This window comes from Odontesthes bonariensis, chromosome 5 (assembly GCF_027942865.1).
Source record: "Odontesthes bonariensis isolate fOdoBon6 chromosome 5, fOdoBon6.hap1, whole genome shotgun sequence".
Classification (NCBI taxonomy): Eukaryota; Metazoa; Chordata; class Actinopteri; order Atheriniformes; family Atherinopsidae; genus Odontesthes; species Odontesthes bonariensis.
The window spans coordinates 28,704,112-28,723,597 of NC_134510.1; the positions used below are offsets into that span (position 1 = coordinate 28,704,112).

At 40.6% G+C, this 19,486-nt stretch overlaps 3 protein-coding genes across 4 annotated transcripts in view; all 3 read right to left on the reverse strand.

Annotated features, from left to right (window-relative positions):
- Positions 1–8,072, reverse strand: part of LOC142380265 (forkhead box protein O6-like) — a 28,718-nt gene extending 20,646 nt beyond the window's left edge. Inside the window, exon 1 of the mRNA XM_075465985.1 lies at positions 7,026–8,072. Coding sequence (XP_075322100.1) covers positions 7,026–7,514 — 489 coding nt within the window. The 5' untranslated portion in view covers positions 7,515–8,072. The remainder of the gene's footprint in view (positions 1–7,025) is intronic.
- Positions 8,073–11,344: 3,272 nt separating this feature from the next.
- med18 (mediator of RNA polymerase II transcription, subunit 18 homolog (yeast)) lies at positions 11,345–15,322 on the reverse strand. Its single transcript, XM_075466734.1, has 3 exons — positions 15,036–15,322; positions 14,539–14,643; positions 11,345–13,887 (listed from the first exon to the last, which is right to left on the reverse strand). Exons 2-3 carry the CDS (start codon positions 14,609–14,611, stop codon positions 13,331–13,333), a joined length of 630 nt encoding a protein of 209 aa, XP_075322849.1. The 5' UTR covers positions 14,612–14,643; positions 15,036–15,322; the 3' UTR covers positions 11,345–13,330.
- A 697-nt stretch (positions 15,323–16,019) lies between these two features.
- LOC142380818 (uncharacterized) lies at positions 16,020–19,275 on the reverse strand. Of its 2 annotated transcripts, none has more exons than XM_075466736.1 (7): positions 19,079–19,275; positions 18,669–18,965; positions 18,283–18,561; positions 17,995–18,096; positions 17,795–17,899; positions 17,626–17,666; positions 16,020–17,478 (listed from the first exon to the last, which is right to left on the reverse strand). In XM_075466736.1, the coding sequence occupies exons 1-7, from the start codon at positions 19,161–19,163 to the stop codon at positions 17,362–17,364; spliced, it is 1,026 nt and encodes a 341-aa protein (XP_075322851.1). In that variant the 5' UTR covers positions 19,164–19,275; the 3' UTR covers positions 16,020–17,361. The 2 variants fall into 2 exon arrangements, with proteins under 2 accessions (XP_075322851.1, XP_075322850.1); XM_075466735.1 differs by having other exon boundaries at positions 17,995–18,147.
- Between the last annotated feature and the right edge of the window lie 211 nt (positions 19,276–19,486).

Consider the following 19,486-nt stretch of genomic DNA (forward strand, 5'->3'; position numbering starts at 1 on the left):
CCATTTATGTTGACGTACGTCATCTCTTTTTCAGGGACAGACATGGCTGTGTGCACGCACATAAACCCGCATGCGCATGCACACAGCCATCAATCCCTTGCATACAGGAAGAGATATCAGACGAGAGAAAAATTGAATTAGGAAATACGGGCACTGTGATTTGTGGGAAGCCAGTTTTGAGGCCGGGAGAGAAATACAGCTTGGAGCACACTTCATCTTACAGTGCGAGCAAAGAGGAAGAAGCATCTGTGTTGTTTATCTAAAGCCCCCGCCCATCTAGCTACAAAGGCTTGATTTGAAATATTCATATACATGTATGACAAGATCAGGCCCATTATGTTGATCTCTCTCTGCAGGGCTTCACTGAATGGAAACCCATCAGTCAGTGTAAATTATGAAGACAAGATACATTACATAAGCCTATAGATGAGTATAAAGAAGGTACTATTGTAGCATGATATCAATCACGTTCTACAGTATCATCAGATGATAATATGATATGGAAAATTTCAAGGATAAACCCACCATTATAATAGATCAAAAGCCTATAATGAAAGAAAAACATATTAGGGTTTATGTAGTGTACCCCATTGGGTATTAGTGTTCATATTTCAAAGGAATCTGTTAGTAGACACATGGTACTTCAATTTGATAATGAGGCAAAAACTATTACCAACAAGGGCTGCACTTGATAATCATTTTACTTGTGGCTAAGTGTTAAGCTTTTTAAATTTTTTTCACTATAAATGACAGATATGAATTAGTTTTTCTATCAGATCAACCAATCCTGTAATTGACTTATTGCTTTAGCACTACGACCTACAAGATCAACCTTTGTTTGCAGACAAATTTAAACATTCCACAGCGATGTCCAAAGAACACACGGTCTGCATCTAACTGGAAATATATGAAGCACATCTTTAATTACAAACAAAAATAGCATATTCATAATATGTAAAAGTATTAAGGTGTATGTTAATATGGAGCAGGCTAACCAAGGGCAGTCTAGCTGTGCTAGTGGTGAGTACTGGAGACAGAGCAGAACAGAGTGGAGCAGAGCGGGCCCTGTGGTAGTGGAGAAAAAGACAGGGAGTCAACCCAGCGTGACTACCGCCTGCCTGAGTGGAGCAGCCTGCCTGCAATTAAGGTGGAATCAGGGAGAAATCTGCGCTGCCTTGATAATGAGCCTCGTCTGAATTATTAACGAGAGCTGTTCCCCCGGGACCCGGGCTCCCACTGAGCCCATCAGTCCCCCCCCCCCCACCCCATCATCACAACACAGCCACATTCACACACACATACTTACTCATAAAGAAAGAGGAGAGAGAAGCATCCACATTCGCATACACACACACACACACAACAGCAATCACAAAATATGCACATTGACACAGATGAGCAACAAGCATGCCTCAAGAGACTAAGTCCAAAATTTCAGGCATCATGACAGGTAACATGTTTTATTCACAGGTGAATATGTGGAGCCGTTTATAACATTTGCAGTACAAACATTTCTCTCGGACATGATAACTTCATTCACTTTTCCCTGTTTTAGAATAAGCTATTTGAGGATATTAGATGACTGAACAAAACAAAAATTCCAAAAATCCCACACAAACAAATCCTTTAAGCTGCGATTTCTTTTACTTACCCTACGGGCTACTACTGAATCAAGCATCTGCAACAACAAAAGCCATTTCCTTTCCCCTATTATGTTGGACAGTAGCTAAGACATTTAATTGACCACCTATTTTATGAGACATTTAATGTGCAATATGTAAAGTATTCAGTGGCATTAATCAAAAACATTTCTTTCTAATAAGTTTATTTTGGCAGTATTATTACTCCATGACCAACTTCACTGACAGTGCTTGGGGTCATCAATTTTTTCTTGTTGAGCAAACGCTCAAAACTCGCAGACTGAGTAACAATTTTATCAATAGGATTACAAGTCACATGGATGCCAGTGTCATCCGAATGTGACTGGAGGGTAACCGAGAAGGAACACAGTGACTTTTAGCCTGATTTTATTGAAATGTGGTTTTTGTGGGTGCATACCGAGAACTTACTGTGCGTCCAGCTGCACTACCATTACATAGCCTTTCTCTGTTCCCTTCCCAGTTTCAATTTGGTTCCATGGAAATAAAAAGAGATGTGTTCTAATCACAGAGCAGTGCTTTAACACTTGAGGCCTCCCCCTCCCAATCAAATCTCCATGGCATCAAACTTAACACGGCCTAACAAAAAAAAAAAAAAAAAGCACACCACATTCCCCGCATCTGTGAATGGTTTTGCTTTTAAAAAAAATAAAATATAAAATCCAGGAGAGCTTACTAAACAGAGCCACACCTTCCATATGAGCAAAATGTTGAGAGTCAGACCAAGTTTCAAAACAAATCAGGTGGCACCACCACTGAAAGTCGCCTCTGCTCCTGGTCAGCCCCCTCTTCTCCCAAAAAATGATTCACCCCACCTCAGAACAGAGTGTTCCTCCATGGGTGGTTTGAGGAGGCACATGTGTTTTCTGCGAATGTGTGTGTCAGAGCCAGAGGGAATAGCGGCAGCCATCATCCTAAACAGTGCAATAGGAAAACACTAAACATTTTTAGCATTGCCTCACTAAGGGGAAAATAAAAGAGTTATAAATATGTCACCAAACAGAAATGCAGCAAGAAATGCAGAGCAAAGAGAAATACTTGTAGTAAGAAATCTGAGTAGAACATACAAATTAGTTCAGCCATGTCCAGTTGGGAACCTGATTGTCTCATCCTAAAAACAAAAACAAAACAAAAAAAGTATTTGAGCTGGATGAAATTATGCCTCGTTGATAATATCTCTATGATAATATGAGATCGCTCTCAGATGAGTGGAGGCACACTGCTTGAGGCAGTCTGGATCACAGCTAAAGCTTAAAATCCTGACACCACAGCTCTCTTGAGAAAGACTCCTCACCTCAATTGGCCCTTGTGCCTAAAACCACTAAGACAGAAAGAATGTATAGAATGTCTAATGGATAGACAGACAGCACATAAGTCAGCAGAGATAAAATAAGAGATAAAAACAGCATCTGGTATATGTAGTGATAAAAGAGACAAAAGTAATATCAAAACCAATTGATATTGTTTTTCATATTACTGTCTCCTGATTGCCGTCTCCCATATTTGAATGTGTGCCCATGCTTTGGTAAATCTGCATGTACATTAATCATTTGTGTGAGAAATGAACTGCCACGATTGCCTGAAGGCTACAGGGGGGGGAAGCAGTGAGAATGGGCTACTTGGCATGATTCAAGCTAAATATACTGCCTGAACCCAAACTGGCTCTAGGTGAAGGAGCCTGGGGAGATGTGAGGTGCTCATAATCCTGCACCATAAATCTATCCAGTGCACATCATATGCTCTCACATTGTGAGAGTGTAAGCACATATATGTTTGTGTGTGTGTGTGCGTGTGTAGCACTCTTAAATTGCTCTGCTCCCCTCAGCCAAGAAAGAGGATAAACTATGAATCAGCTGAAGTCTAGGATAGTTTCCAGTCTCCCCAGACTCCCCTACGATCATCAAGGAACACAGTCATTTGGATACACACATGCAATGGACTCGCAAATCTACACACCTTGAAACTTCCTCAGTCAAACTCGCTCTCCTGCCATATATTTAACATTCATATCTCTCGTTTTTACCAAGTGTCTATCTGCTGCAGTTGCTGGAGCTAGGGGCATAGTGACAGGATTACAAGGGTCTGTCTGACTCTTTACCCATAAATCAATTAGATAAAGTGATATGATCTGGTCATGTTATAAATACTACTGCCTATGGAGATTGGGGGTTATGTGCTTTTAAAGATGATAAGACAACACATATAACCAGAGACAGCTTTCCCGCTTTACTCAATATTTACCCAGAGGCAGTTTCTCTTTTCATCTAACTGCTACACATTTGCTGTCACTTTGCTTTTTTTTTTTTTTTTTTGTTCTTACAGCCATCTTTCTGGACTGGCTGATTTCTGTCGATAGAGGAGGCGCCATGACCTTTGCCCCGCCGACCCTACACAGACCTTTACCTAAAGTCACTTTATAAATAACAGTCTAGTCTCTTTGGATTAAAGTGTCTGAGTGACTGCCTGGCACTCTTTGCGACCTGCTGCTCAATCCACTGGCATCTGACTGGCCCAAGTGCTGGAAAAAGCCCTGGCACTGTTAGAACACAGAAGGGAAACTATGCATATAAAGAAAGCAGACAAACATACTCCACACAGTTGACATTGCACATACAGATGATATAAAGCGCTGATGTCCTAGAGGTATTTATCATACATTTCTTCTTTAATGTGTTTAACACACCAAAAGCATTTGTGCATTAAACATTTTTGTATCCCCTAACTACCCATGCTGGTATATACAATAAAGCAACCCCCCAGCATAACAATAGCATCATCTAAACCCCTTGAAGTTAATGAACTTCTAGATGCCTACAGGGCAATCCCGAGACCAAGTGTTACCCCACCATTAGAGGCATTATGAAGTCAAGAGCGAGACTACATATACCATTCACTGCAGTGACATGCTGTCAGACCAATCAGCGGGCCAAAACACAGACGCCTATAGAAGCAGACAGCCCCTCCCCCAGCAGTAGCCCCCACAAAGACACACACAGCACTACAGACCCTCATGCTTTGTTGCAATTGACATGCGACTCTCCCACGCATGCAGACTGCATCTACATGCACACATGGATGCTCGCATTCGGGCATAATTGGCCTTGAAAACATAAAAGTATGCTTTCTCTATACAGAAGGATTCAGAATCGGGTTTTTAAATCTTAATTCAGGATCTTGCAAAATTCTGGGGTTGGAAAAGCTCTGCTAGAGTATGAAGAAATGGATGGTAGTGAAGCAACCACTAATCTACAGCACCCCGGTGGAAAGTATAACAGGGTCCACAAGAACACAATTCTACGTATCCTCCCTCCAGTAAGGGGCCGATTAGAAAGCTGTGACCTCGGAATACTGGAGCCTTCCTAGAAGTCAAAAGCTATTAGGTATTTATAGGAGCTTAATGGTACTGTCGAAGTGCACAAGCTGACTATTACCCATCATCAAGCCTGTAGGCCTATAACATCCTTTTGAACAGTCAGGGCAGCAAAATGTGCTTTTCAAGATTTTTCCAGAACCTCTATTGGACTTAGGTATTTAGGTTTAAAAGGTTTATTAGCTTTTAAGCTGTTTTCCACAACCCGACCTCAAGCTTCACTGTCATATCTATGCCTCTTAATTTGAATTAATTTAATCAGAATTTTACTAATAGTTCTTTTATTGCCCACCCCCTCAAACTATATTGATATTTTTTGCTGTATGGTTAAACAAATTAGTATAAAAGTAAGGTAGCTGCATCAGAAATAAGAGTTTTCTGTACTTTCAGGTGCAGCATTTCCACTGACTGTTTGGTTGGCTCATTTAAGCCAGGCGCACATGTGACTCAAAAGTGTATGTTTACAATACCGCCCTGTCTCTGACCAAAACCAGGTCAGGCCTGTAACTGACATCAAGGATGCCTGCTTTAAACGACTTACCTAATCCCCCGTCATTACCTGGAATAGGCCCCATGTCTCGCTTGCGGCCTGAAAATAGCCCAGGACCTCAGACTGCCACTGTCAAACCCCACTAATTTGCAGTTTCATAAATAGAGACTGGGACTTTTAGGTAAAGAGGCCTCATGGTTGAAAAGTGTTGGCGCGAGAGCAGAGCAAATGAAACAAAGTCTACCTGAAGACACACCTTAACAGTCAGCTAAATTTAATGGGACCGATTTAAAGTGTCAGTCAGGTGCTATGTGATTAAGACTGAGGCCAAAAGCAGAGACTCAACTTCAACTGGTTAAGAGTTTATGTTACATAACAGCAAAACAACAAGTTTTGACAAAGAACTCATTACCCTGAAAAATTAGTTCATGTTGAAAATGTGCCATCACACTGACTTTGACTGTTTATGATGAACGACACCTAAATTGTTCTGGATGAATCATGTTATCCTGTCAACTCCATCATCCTTCTCATACTTAATAAGATACATTCAGCAAGAAACAATGTGCTTGAACAAAGGTACAGCTCGCCAATGAGAAATATTTTCTCAATCCTGACCAGCGTATTGCTCTAGATAAAGAAAACAAAAACAGACATATAGTACTTAGAATTACAAAGTGAAGAGTGTTGCAGCAAGATCATAATAGTCTGATGATGAATCCATATCGTACAGCCTCTACTTTATTTACCCTCTCACATACTGACATTAAATTGACTGCAATGCCAGATGCAAACTTAAGATCCAGTCTCAAGGCACAGCTCTGCAAAGTTACACCATCAGGTCAAGCACTGCTGCCCTACTAATCTCACTGCTCCCTCTCACTGTCTTCAGATGTCTATAATGAATTGAAAAAAGATGAGGCTGGGAGCAAAGTGGGAAGATCTCCAGGAGGTTAGGCTCTGGGCCAGGCAGGCAGCGGTAGTGGACTGCGGTCAGTGGTGAACATGGCACTGAATATTTACATTGTGGACAGCTGACCTATGGTCTCCAACAAGTGGCCACACTGTTGATTCACAGATATGTTTTAAGAAATAAATAAAGGAAAACGTGGGCTACTCATTTGCATGACGCACTAACCTTTACCTATCTGGAAGATTTATTGGGAGATATGGAAATAAATCATCAACCGGTCTGATCTTAAGGTGAGGGGATTCCATACGCTGAAGCCTACTGAGAGAAAAAAGCTGCGCACGTAGAGAGGGTCTTCACTCCTGTCTATTACATTCTGCCATCAGTGATATATTAGAATGACTGACAGCAGTAATGAACTAAGACAAGATAAGGCATGGCAACACTCATGCGTAAATTACACGGAATCCCACAGTAACATGTGTAAGGCACAAGGGGTGAATGAATCATTGTGGCTTAGTGAATAATAATCAATAGTATCACTGTGATTAACATGTCAGCCCCTCTCCACGCTGGGTCGTGGGTTTCATTTCTTACCTTCCAGCCAGCTGAGCTGTTACTGTCGCCCTTATCCTTGAAATAGGGCACATAACGGACCATCCAGTCGTATATCTGTGACAGCGTGAGCCTCTTTTCTGGGGTGCTCTCAATGGCGCGGGTAATGAGATCCGCGTAGGACTGGTTCCCCCACGCGTTCCGACGCGAGGATTTGGCTTTGCGCAGGGATCCGGTCACATCGAGCGCCGCGCCAGCCAAGCATGGGTGCGTCGCGCCTGTGGGTGCCGGGGCGCCGGCTGGATGTATCAGCTCTCCCGGCGTTCCGCCCACGAGTCCGGCTCTGCAAGCCGGGACGTCCTCCGGTTCCACCTTGATGTTGGCCAGTGGAAGACCCCCGCTAACCTCGTGTCCACCGGGAAAATCCTCTGGGCACGGCAGCGGCCATGTGCATGAGCGAGGCCGGCTTTGCGGCTCGAAATCCGAGTCAACCTGATGAGCGTCTAATTCGTCGTCCTCCATCATCAACATTTATCCTTCAGTTGAAAATGGAATAAATCAAAAGAAAGGGCAAAGAGGGAAACTGTCTTCAGTACCACTTCACGCTGAAATTTGCCTTGTAATATGCCTATAAAGCTCAGTCAGAATCAGTGGAAGCCCATTCAGCAGAGTAGGACAATCATGATGAATGTAAGCAAAAATCACTGTCTCGCATGGAGAGATAGGAGAAGTAATAAAAGTAATAATAATTTCTTGTCCATTTTAACTGGAGGAGATTATCAAAAGATGATACAATGCTTCTTATTTAACAATCCATATCACCTTAATACATTAAATCTCAAACGTGTCTAAGTCAGTGGGGCTTTTCAATCCAGTTGCAGCAACAGATGATATTTCAGATAAGGATCAAAAGCAGCCGTCGATAAATCCTCCAGAAGACAACGGGAAGACTCAGGAAAGAGGAGGGGAGAAAAAAATAAATAAATAAAAAATTTTTAAAAAAACAAAATCACCAGAGCCTTGTAGAGAGCATCCACTGAGGCGATAATGCGTGATTACCGTGAATTATTAAATCTTCCAGTCTGCATGGATTAAGCTGGCAGCGACACATTCAAGTCCATTCAGCCTGAACAGCACCCAACTGTCTGCAATTATAATGAAGAGGCGTGCGCATGTGACGAATCGATAATTTTCCTGTCTGAAAAAAATATAAAGGAAGGGGGCAAAAAAAAAAAAAAAAAAAAAAAAAAAAAAAGAGCCCGGCAATCAAATCTCGTATCCAGTTGTCAGGACGATAAAAATTGGCTTTTCTCACACCTCCTCTTGCTCCCTTCAATCAACCCCTTGCCTTTTCTCACTCTCTCAGATGCCACACATGTTCTCATTTGCTTACAACTCGTTCCGTCGATGTGAGCCGAGGATGACGCGCCGGCGCTGTATAGTAGAGATGCTGCCAATTGGAGTGCGCTCACGAAATCAATACTCTCCGAACATGATTACAGCGAAATCCCGGACACACACACTTTCTCGCTCCCGCCTTCCCTCCTCTTCACCATCTCAGTTACGAACGGGGTGGCAAAACCCAAATTCTTAATCAGTACTCAACATAATGATCTTTCTGGCGGAGCGTCACATGGCGCTTTGTGTGCCAGCCTCCATGTAAAGCTGTGACCAAAAAACGAAAAAAGAAAATGTAATTAAATAAAATCAAGACAATGTACAACCCACGGGACAGGAGCAGAAATTCCGAAACAATGTCGACACTGGCTTTTGTCTGAAATAGGCTAAGTATGTGCGTAACAAATTGCCCCGCGCACCGTGTGCAGCGTCCAAATGCCCTCCAGGGAGAACTTGCGATGCGCGGACGGTTCTACCTCCGCTGATTATTTGCGGGCAATACCTCAGTGAGTGTAATTTTCTATGCCGATTAGACAGATTTAGTTCAGATTAACAAGAGATTAGGTAACCCTAGATTTTAATCCGAGAGGAGTGGGTTGAAGTGGGGGTTTTTCAGAGGTCAGGGTGAAAATTCACTTGTGCACCAGACTCCATGAAGTGAGGAAAAATAAAAGACTGGCATTTTATCAGAAATCGCATTTGTTCCAACCCCAAAGCCACTCTTATTTGGCAGATTTAGCGCAGGTCTGACCGTCTGTGTAATTCTGCTACTGCACTGATCTCTTCCTTATGAAATCTTAGGGCTGGGCGGGACAATCACAGGTGTTCTTTTACTATTGACGGTCAATGTCTCTTTCAAATTCAATTACACTGGTCGTGTAGCCTAAACCACCTCACCTTTTCACTTATCAGTCTAAAAATAATCTACCGAGCTCATTTTCCTCGAATCTTAATGAACAACCATCAACATAACACCTGTTATATTGATCGTTGCTTTAGGGAGAATATTACTTATTCATGGTTTTTGCCCCACTTGAAAACAAATGCTTGCAGGAATCATTTCTGAAAATACTGCAAGCCTTTCAAGAGCCTATGGCTACCCTGTATGACCCGTCCCTCCACTTGCTCTCCCTCTATTGAGTCTGGGACCTTAGAAACAGAGGGGCATGTAATCCAATGTAACATTTTAGTTCTAATTTTACAGGCGCAATCAAAACTACTCCTTTTGCTGCAAGGTGGATGAAACTGTCTGAGAACACCGCACCTTTCATGCATTCAAGTGTGCATGCATGGAAGCTGTACTTAAAAGTTGCATAACACAGCCACAGTGTCAGTGTGCACCCAGACACGATGTTGAGAAATTTGTCAAAAATAGTACGGTTTTAAATGCGGGAGGATGTGTCATCAGTGTGTCATGGAGTGACTTACTGTTGAGCATCAGGGGGACCACATGATTAAAATGCCATGTAGCTAATAGTCTTCTTTTTAAACAAAACAATATTGCTCATTAAGGATATTATTATACAAGGAAGTATTATATATCAATGATCACACGCAAAGAAAAATCAAACCAACACTAGAGACAGACGAGCCTCTTACAGCTTCTAGTCTTTAACACGGGGTTCTGCTTGAGATGCTTCACAAGTAACACTTATGAAAGCCATAATTTTGGTGACACTTGAGATTACACAATGCGCCTTGATTACACAGGAAGTGAAAGAAAACCAAATTACTATCAAAGAAGGCAAACAACCAAATCCAGAGACTCACAGCAGGACTAACTCTAAAGAGAGACAAAGCTTGTGTGAAGCGGAGAGGAATCAGGCAGAGAGGCGGAAGGGCTCGGCAGAACCAGTTTAAAAAAAAATACGTGTTTGGTCCCCTCCAGGCTGACTCTTACGCTGTCCCCATACCAGACATTCCAGAGGCAGCATGCTGGCTTAAAGCTTTGAGTGGCTGACCTTGGAACAGTGCGTTCTTCATAGCAGTAATCACCTCAGTGAGCCACAAGTCAGTCAGAGCATCACATGTACAAGTCAGAGCTTTGTGCCTGTCAATTTGCACCCCAACAAAATGCTCTGGAATTTCATTCGGAGGAACAAAGGGGCTAATCATTTTTTCACCTATCTCAGTCCATGTCACTTCAACAATCGCTTATAACTTTATTATATTTCAAAACTTATCTCTGTAGCCCAGTCTGCCCCATGGGGTTTGGACAAGAGCCATCCCGAGAAACCACAAGAACACCCTCGGGAGATCAATGTCTGTCTGCGAAAACTCCTCCTCTCGGTCTCCTCCCTTCTCAGCAAACAACCCACACACTCTCGCAGACATATGGTTTCCCAATGACACGAGAAGGACAGGGCTCAAACCTTTACATTGGAAAGATCACCGAGAGGGTGAAGCTGGATTTCACCCCCTTTGTGGCGTTGGCCCAAAGTAGGCTGGCTCAAAGGAATCAGCCTTAAGCAAGAGCCAGCATTCTGCGGCATCTTGGCATCTGCACTGGCAACTATGAACATTATGTTCAGAGGACGTGAAAACGATTGGTGCCAAGAATTTTAATTAAGACTGTGTTGTGAAAGGGAAAGTATAGGCATGTGCAGGTAATGACTTCCATCCCTATTCAGAGGTCTAACACAATGTGATTAACACTATCTGCCGTAGCCAATTAATTATATCTAACAGTTAAAAATGCAGAGCAACCAAATGGCCCAAGGAGGAAAATCTGCGTTGCTCTGCTCTCACTCCAAAAACTGATGCAGGTTTAATTATATTAAAATGAACCGATGTCAAAGAGGTTTTAAGATTAAGAGTATGGTGCTAAGCATTGCAGTAAAACCAGCAACAACAACAAAAAAAAAAAGCAATTCTTTATTTGGGTCAATTATCTATTCAATACGGACACTTTTGTTGGTTTCGAGATTTTCCAATGCAATGATTAGCTTTATCTGTCATTTTTTTTTAAATCGTTTATTTCTGGGCAAAACAAAACAACCAACATGGCAGCATAAAGGGAAAAATTGTTCGTGATGACAAGGTGATCAATTAACTATAAATATAAAACTGCTAGATTAAGGGTAGGGGGAAAAAAGTTGCAGATAAAACTCAAGCTTACAAGATGAAAACAAAGAGGCCTATTCTGAGTTCTGACATTGGAAAATTAAAACAATGACTCTAATTCAGGCTGCAAGCACTGGCTCAGACGCTCACATTTTTCTAACTAATAATCCTATAATTAAAGTTAATAAGTCTGGTAACTTTACATTCTTATACATTTGTATGAACCACATTCTGATTTGAAGAGCATGTCACTCAGTTTCTTCACTGTAGCACAACAAATTGTCTCCAGCAAAGAGTTAAATCCCTCACTTGTGCAACAGTGGTTGGCAACATCCACAATAGCCAAGTAGGCCTGATGCCAAGACACTGATTAGCCTCGCTATGCCTCTGCTCTCCAGGCAGTGTGGAGTGAAGGTGGAGTGGGAGCCTAGCTCATCACCAAAGAGTACAGCACTAAACACAAGTTTAAATGGAAGAAAGCCAGTAGACTGTAGTATATCCATGCTGGAAATATGGAGCCTTAGGCAAGGAGACATCTGCCTCTTTAATACATAATTCACTCAGAGCAGAAATATCATGCTTTAGTCCTAAGGGCCGGTAGTCTGCTTGTGGTTGTTGGAACATAAAACTGTCTCCATCAGATAGTCCAGTCTAACTGACAGAAACTTTTTCTGGACAATATAGCCTGCTATAACAGCAGCTTCATTTTAGCACAGCTCAGATTCGCCTTCAAAAGCAGAAAAACACCTTGCCAACAGATTACTTACCGTTCAAACGTGAGGTTTTCAAGTTGCACTAAATGCATGTGGAAGCAATGTCCCCTCACCTTTCCACCTCAGTGAGCTTGTCCTCATCAGCCTTGAAATGCAGGTAGGTCAACATGTAGAGACAGGCATCGGCCCTCGAGCTCTCCTCTCAGACATGCACACGGTCACTTTACATCTCAACTCCAGCAAATGCATCTTCCTGCAAGGGTATTATTAGAAGCACTCACATCTTTTTGCCAACATTATTATCATAACTGACAGGATGTGCATTAGTTTCTTCCGTCTCTACAGCAGATTGGCCACAATGTTGACACGCTGGTATACAACCCCTTTTTGAATTTCAACACGAGCAGGGAAGAACCTGAAGCAGCTGTAGGGCTTTCATGTGTAATATTCCCAACTCAAGTTCTCATGAAAAGGGGCACTTATGGGTTAACAGTAGAAATAAGAGGGGAAGACAAGGAAAATCAATGCTTTTGTTGAGGGGAAGAAAGAGAGGCTTTCACAGGTCTATGTATCATTAAGCAATTGAGAAAGCTAATTAGAGTGGGGTAAAAGATGTGCAGATCTCACAGCTAATTATTTCCATGGCAACCGAAGCTCCTGTAGTTGATGAGAGGTAGCATTCAGTTTGCGTCAGTCAAGATGAATACAAGAGAGACACCTAGTGGGATGAAGAGAAAGTGTCCATGAAAAGGACAAAAGCAGCAGACTGAAAGTTTTCTTACTCCTCAGTACTCTTTGACTAAAGATGACGCTGTTGTCTGAATTTATATGTATTAAGTGTTGATCTTTCCAAAACAGTTTGTTGCAATGATGACTGAAAATGTAGATTGGTACATTTTTTGCCGCAAGACATTATTTTACCTTGTCTGTTGCACAGTGATTAGATTAAAACTTCTGAGATTCAGAGTTGGTGTAAAATAATGGATTCTGCTGCTATTCCAAAGTGACAGATGAAATATTTTTCAACTCTCATAACAGATCAACCGGAACTATAAATGTTATATCAAAAGGTGCACTGCATTTAATGTTGAATAATGTTTGAACATTTTGTAACAATAAAGCAAAACAGGAAATTGACTATCGTAGTCAGAAAGAATCTAACTAAATCAACTTTTAATGTCTCTGTTTGGTTGGGTCGACCTTCTCCAGGTGGATCAGAGGCCTGAGTTGCTCAGCAAAGCTGCGCATGTCCTCTGATACATTGTCCTGGCCGGCAGGGGCCAAAATGCTCAGTTCCACCAAGGATGAAAGTGAAATTCGCTCTGTATTTTCAGTGTTACCTGGTACCAGGATGCGTGACACCGTGCCAACCACTATTTTCATAGCACCTTTGCGAAATAGGTGGCCACTGGTCACGAATTCATGGTCCATGCGGAAGCCCATCTCATTGAGGAATTCTGGAAGGCTGTGAGAGGCAGACACATCAACACAGTTGCGTACCAAGGCATGGCGGCTCTTGTCTCCCACTTCAGGTTGGCCTAGATAGCGTACGTGCCACGGAGCATTAGGATGAGAGAGGGAGCGCCGAGCACGCAAAATGAAAGGGCTTCCTTGCTGTCCTTTCAGAAAGTAAACCAGCTCGTGGTCTGTGAAGGTTTCAGGCTCCAAGCTGTCACATAGACCGCGAAGGCGATGCAAGAGGCTTTCCAGGCCTTGGTCTAACACACTGCCTGTATTAAGAAGGGGAAAAGAAACAGGTTCTCAAATAAAATATAAAGACAACACATGCCCAGCATATTGCAGTTATGTTGTTTCAACTGACCTTTCTGCAAAAACACTGCAAGATAACCATCTGAGCCATTACATTACAGCTGAGACTCATTAACAAAAAATATGGGAGTCACTACACAGCGTTTTGATAAAACATTCAGACCATAAATGCAACCTTCAGGCAGGATACCAATTTTGATGGAAAAAGGTATTTGATTGAACTGTGATGTTGATCCAACTTGTTTTGTGTTTAGTATCTGAAAATCTTCGCACAAGTACAAGGAACACAGCATTCTAACTTTTTACACATTATTGTAAAAGATGCATAGATTGGAAATAAACCTGAAGTTAATGTTTCTGATAAACAACAAATATATACACACATGCTTACTATTTAGGTTTGTCAACATATTAGTTAATATATGCAGAGGTTATTTAAATTGGGCTGCATATTGTCAATAAAATTCAACTGTTGACTAATTCATTTGAGAATAACCAGGAATAGCCCTCATCTGTCCATGAGGTTTTTAGTAGTGTGTTAAGAGTGCTGCATCTTGTGTGTAATCCTAAATATGGTTTGGTGTATCTAGATCTAACTGCATCAATCTTACCTTGTAACAGATATTCCATCATATTGATTGTACCACCAGTGATAGGCATCACTGTGACAGGTGGAGCCTCCATCTTTTCTCAGAAGCTTTGATTTTTAAAAGAGCCTGAAGTACAAAAAAATAAATAAATCACATCACATCAGTAATCATCAGCCAAACATTCGTTCTGGTTTTTAATGGTGTTTGGGTAATCAAGTTTTAGGATACGGGTGCCTAATGCGCTCTCTTACACTTAACTAAACTCAGTGAGGAGCTAAGATATCGTTTCAAATATGCTTTTCTTGCTTCGATGAGCCAAAGTGTCTGTAGCAAAGAGCGCCTTTATTTGACTGTCAACTGTGTTGGTAACGTCACTCGCTAATGCTAGCAACCAATGAAAGCTAAATGTAGCTGGCTACGCTAACGAGTCATTTCACGTTGTTTGCATATTCGCTCGCAGGAGCATTTGCGTTTTTACCTGAGAAACAACGAAGAACACAATGCAGCACTCGACTCACCGAGTTAAACCAGGGAAATGTTGACTTATATCTCCTCGGTGTGGCTCCAGTAGGCCTCGCCGGTTAACTCAACACATACACAACTAGTAGCTTTCCAGTTAGCTAACCGCTAGTCCACAAAGTTTGATTTCAGTCATGCAGTTGGCTATACTTTTCAACAGTGTTAAAAAATGAAGTGATAAATCAGTAAAAACTGGAGTAGCCGACAGAAGCAAACTAGCAAGGCTACTACTAATCAGGGGGAAAAAGAAAACAACTAGCTGCCAAGATTGAATGAATGAGTGGCCTCTATTGTGGCTCATTACAGCCACCTACCGGAGCACAGTTATTATAAGGGTGCCAGTTTAAAATACCTACGTCTCATCATTGAAAAACAACATCAAGAAAAACGGCAACATTTTTAGCAAGTAGTCTGCTGATAAACACTGAATAACGATCACGAAAATGTTTTTTAAAAGTAAATTTTCTTTTTTATCATGTTCAATCGCTCATTTTGAGCGTTATGAGACGCACTATCTTATCAAAAGTTAGCCTATGACTGTGTTCAATAAAAGTGAATCTACAGTGCAACGATGTGCAAATACATTAAGCATTACTTTTAATTTCTTATCGTACGAAGACCATATATTAGAAGTAAGAAATCGAATGTACGCAGGAAAAGTTTTGCACAGCCAACAGGAAATTATAATACAATTAGATAAACCACTCTCTGAAAGAATAAAGGTTCAACAATTAAAAACTATGTAAAAATTGGGGAATCGTAACTTCTACAGTACTCACTACAATTTAAATTCAGAGAATCCAAATGAATATCTATGTACAAACGGATGAGGTCAAAGCACTTTGAAAACAACCTGCAACCTGAAGATGTTGCATTAAAAGACATATATCTGAAAATCATTGTGCAAGCATATTTTGCAACTTCCTCCACAAATTAGTTAGTAAATTAAAGTCACACTTCAGCAGTTTTTGATTGCCTAGCAACTTTTTATGGCTGATTTTTCCAGTCATGTTTCTTGAAACACATAAAAAATGGCAATGCGCTAACATTGTGAAAAAGTTGACATTTCAGAGGATCAGAGGATAACTTTAGAACTACCACGCAAAGTCAGAACCATACCAAACAAGAACAAGAACTCCCGCTATATCTGAATTAGAACCCTTTAAAATTAGACTAGACTGAAATAAAGTGGAAAACTTTCCTTTTGGTGTGACGTAATAACATCTGAAACTCTTTCAGGAAGTCATGGACACCCTGTTCTTTGGGCTTCAGAGAAGAGAGACTGTGTCATTATTTGTTTAACAAAATAAACAATGATATTCTGCAATACTTAATGTGTTGTTGCTTATCTGACATTGTATGTACCTAATGAGATGACCCAGTAATGACCAGATTATAGCTTATCATTTAAAACCTTAAGAATGACAGAGGTTGCGGTTTCTTTTTCACATGACTTAGAATACAGCACGTTGCATGAATAGAAAAAGAAAAACACAAATAAAAATATATATATTACAAAACAAGCTATTTTGATATCTTTAGAAAATTTGCATTTAATGGAAAATGTGCTTTTTTTCACCATGTCAGTCATCAGCTGTTTGGAATGAGTAAGCAAAAGACAGTTATTTTAAACAAGTATGTTTCCTCACAACAGTTTTTGGTTTTACAACAGGACCAAATACCATGAGAGAGAAGTTTAGGTTTTTTATCAAAACAAATTGCAAAATATTGCATTAACACTTAGTCCTCTACAATTCCTTGCATGCATGCAATGGAATTAAAGTTAATGTCTCACTGAAATGGACACTTGAATGAAAGAAATGATGGGAAATGTAAATTTTGCTCGTCATGCACTCACACAGTTTATTCTTCAGCATGACTACCTTTTTTCTTTTAATTGTGTACACAGTATGATAATGTTGTAGTCAACTTAACATAAAGCTGAATAGTTTGAAGCTGCAAAGTAACTAGCTTTTCAAATAAATATGGTGGAGTAAAAGGATATGATAACACAAAATTGCACATAGAATGCTTTCAAAAATGTGTGCTCCTCCGAACTGAAGTAAATCAGGTACGGAAAAACATTGAATATGTTACATCAAGGAGAGAGGTAAATCAGCAATAAATCATTGGTATGGAAACTGGAAAAAAAAAAAAGAAAAAAAGATTGCCTCAGAATTTCCCTCAAGGACCTTGTTGGTGAAATCACACACAATGTGCCTCATGAAACATATGTTATTTTTGAGGAATCAATCAGTAAATCTTATCTGGAAAATGATATTTCTTACGGTTCCATTTGCTGAACATAAATCGGTGCAATTTTTTCTATACTTTTATTTCACTGTAAACACAATCACTATCACGTGTCATATAACTGTCTCTTGTTTTAGCAGGTGTCCTGATGACAATTGATGAATAAACCACTTGCGACTCCTCTTCCACCTGCAATGTAAAAAAAAAAAGAAATTGAATAACCTGAACAAAACAACACACACCATGCTTCCTGTGTATAATGTCTACAATGGCTGTCCTACTTGTCTGCGTATAATTTAGTATTAGAGACACTGTGTATCAGCATTTAACACTTACTTTGTCATTGAAGTCACAGCAAGAGGGGTTAAAACAAAAGGCTTTCAGACAGATAGAAAACACAATTAGGGGTGCGCAGATAAACTTCAAGACACACCACGAAACACACTCAAAACAGTGAAAAGAAGAGAAAGGAAGTTTCAATAAGATGACGAACTGCAACGCTTACCTGCCCGCATTCTTGATCTCAAGCATAAAATAAAAAGAGCCATTAAAATGAGACATGCAAGGGGAACTGCTATTCCATAGATAGCTGGCATCAGGTTCTTAGACTCTGTAGATACATATGTGAAATTAAAAACCCGGGTATAAATATTTCTTTGATTCAGATCACAAATTTCTCAAAGGGACATATGTGGCAACACCTACCTGCTGTTTTGTAAAACTCAGTTGGTGATATGTAGCCTCTGGTAACTGTAGCGTGTCCATCCAACATTTGACTTGCATTACTAGTTAAGGACCTGGATGGCTCTACACGTACAGATGCAGTTGTTGTGTTGATCACCAGACTTGAAGTGTTTTCTTGAATTATAGTTTTCCACGTCACCAGTCACAGCACAATAAATAAGAGATTCCTTATTGAGATATACTGTCACACAGCAAATAAAACGTCCACTTTCTATAGGTGGAAATATGCGATGAATTTCAGTTTCTCACCTGTTGTTACGCTTAAATTGATAGTAAGCAATTTCTGACTTGGATCACCACAGTAGCTTGCCCAGCAGGTATATTTTCCAGCATCTTCACTTTTGATATTTGCAATTTGTATAGACTTGTCTGAAGTTATCATAACTGGTCTTGGTGATGAGCTCCTGGGAGCAGTTGTATTACTTGCTTGGAAAGTCCATTTTACATTCGGAAATCCGCCAGGACATGTTTGTTTGAAACTGCTGCCTGCGGCGATCAAAAATGTCGTACGAGTTTCATTCAGAATTTCTGGAAAAAAAGAAAGGTACAATAATTTTGCAATTAAATTACAAAAATATGCACAGAACAAAATTAATGTGTTTTCACAACATGCTCAGAATGTGACTTATTCAAACCTCTGATGACCAGATGTTCACTCCTGCAGACTTGGTTACAATTTTCACACCAGTAGGTGCCCTGATTGTCCTCAGCAAAACGTTTGATGACCAAGGAGCGATTCTGTGAGATACATGCTCTGCATTGAGAGGCACCGTGGTATTGTACTCCTTTCATATCTTGAAAGAATAGCTTGATTTTGGCACTGAGTTCATCCTTCTTGTAAAACCATGTAAGACAGTCTGAGTCAGTGCTGTAACAACGACAAGGTATCACAGCTCGACATCCCAGCCAGAAACGAAGGTGATGCGTGGCGGCTGAAATAAAAGTTTTCTGTTATTCACATACAGAACTTTCAAAGTGACAAGCAGTATGTTCACAAGTGTATTACAAGTACACCGTTATGTTAACAGTTTAGTCAGTAACTTACCGTTTCCTGAGAAAATGTATGCACTCCAAAAGATTTGAAGAAAAATCAAAATACAGCCCTTCTGAGTCTTGGCTGAGAAAATCATGTCTTTGAGAAAATAAAGGAAACACTGGACAAAATTAAACCAACCGCTGTTGTGTTCATATCATAAAATGTCATAAAACCATACAGGTTCAGAGACCCTGTATGGTATTAGACTGCTTGACAGTACTAAGCTCAAGCTGATACATAGGAAGTGGTCCAACAGCTACTGCATAGGAAATTAAACGGTGCTTTCACCCACGCTCTTTTTCTGTTGGTGTGGCATATATAGAGCTTTTTGCCTCAGCAAAGGTGTTGAAATACATTACATGCATCAGTTACAAGTTTTTTCTCATACAAAAGTGTCAAGTTTGGTCTAACACTATT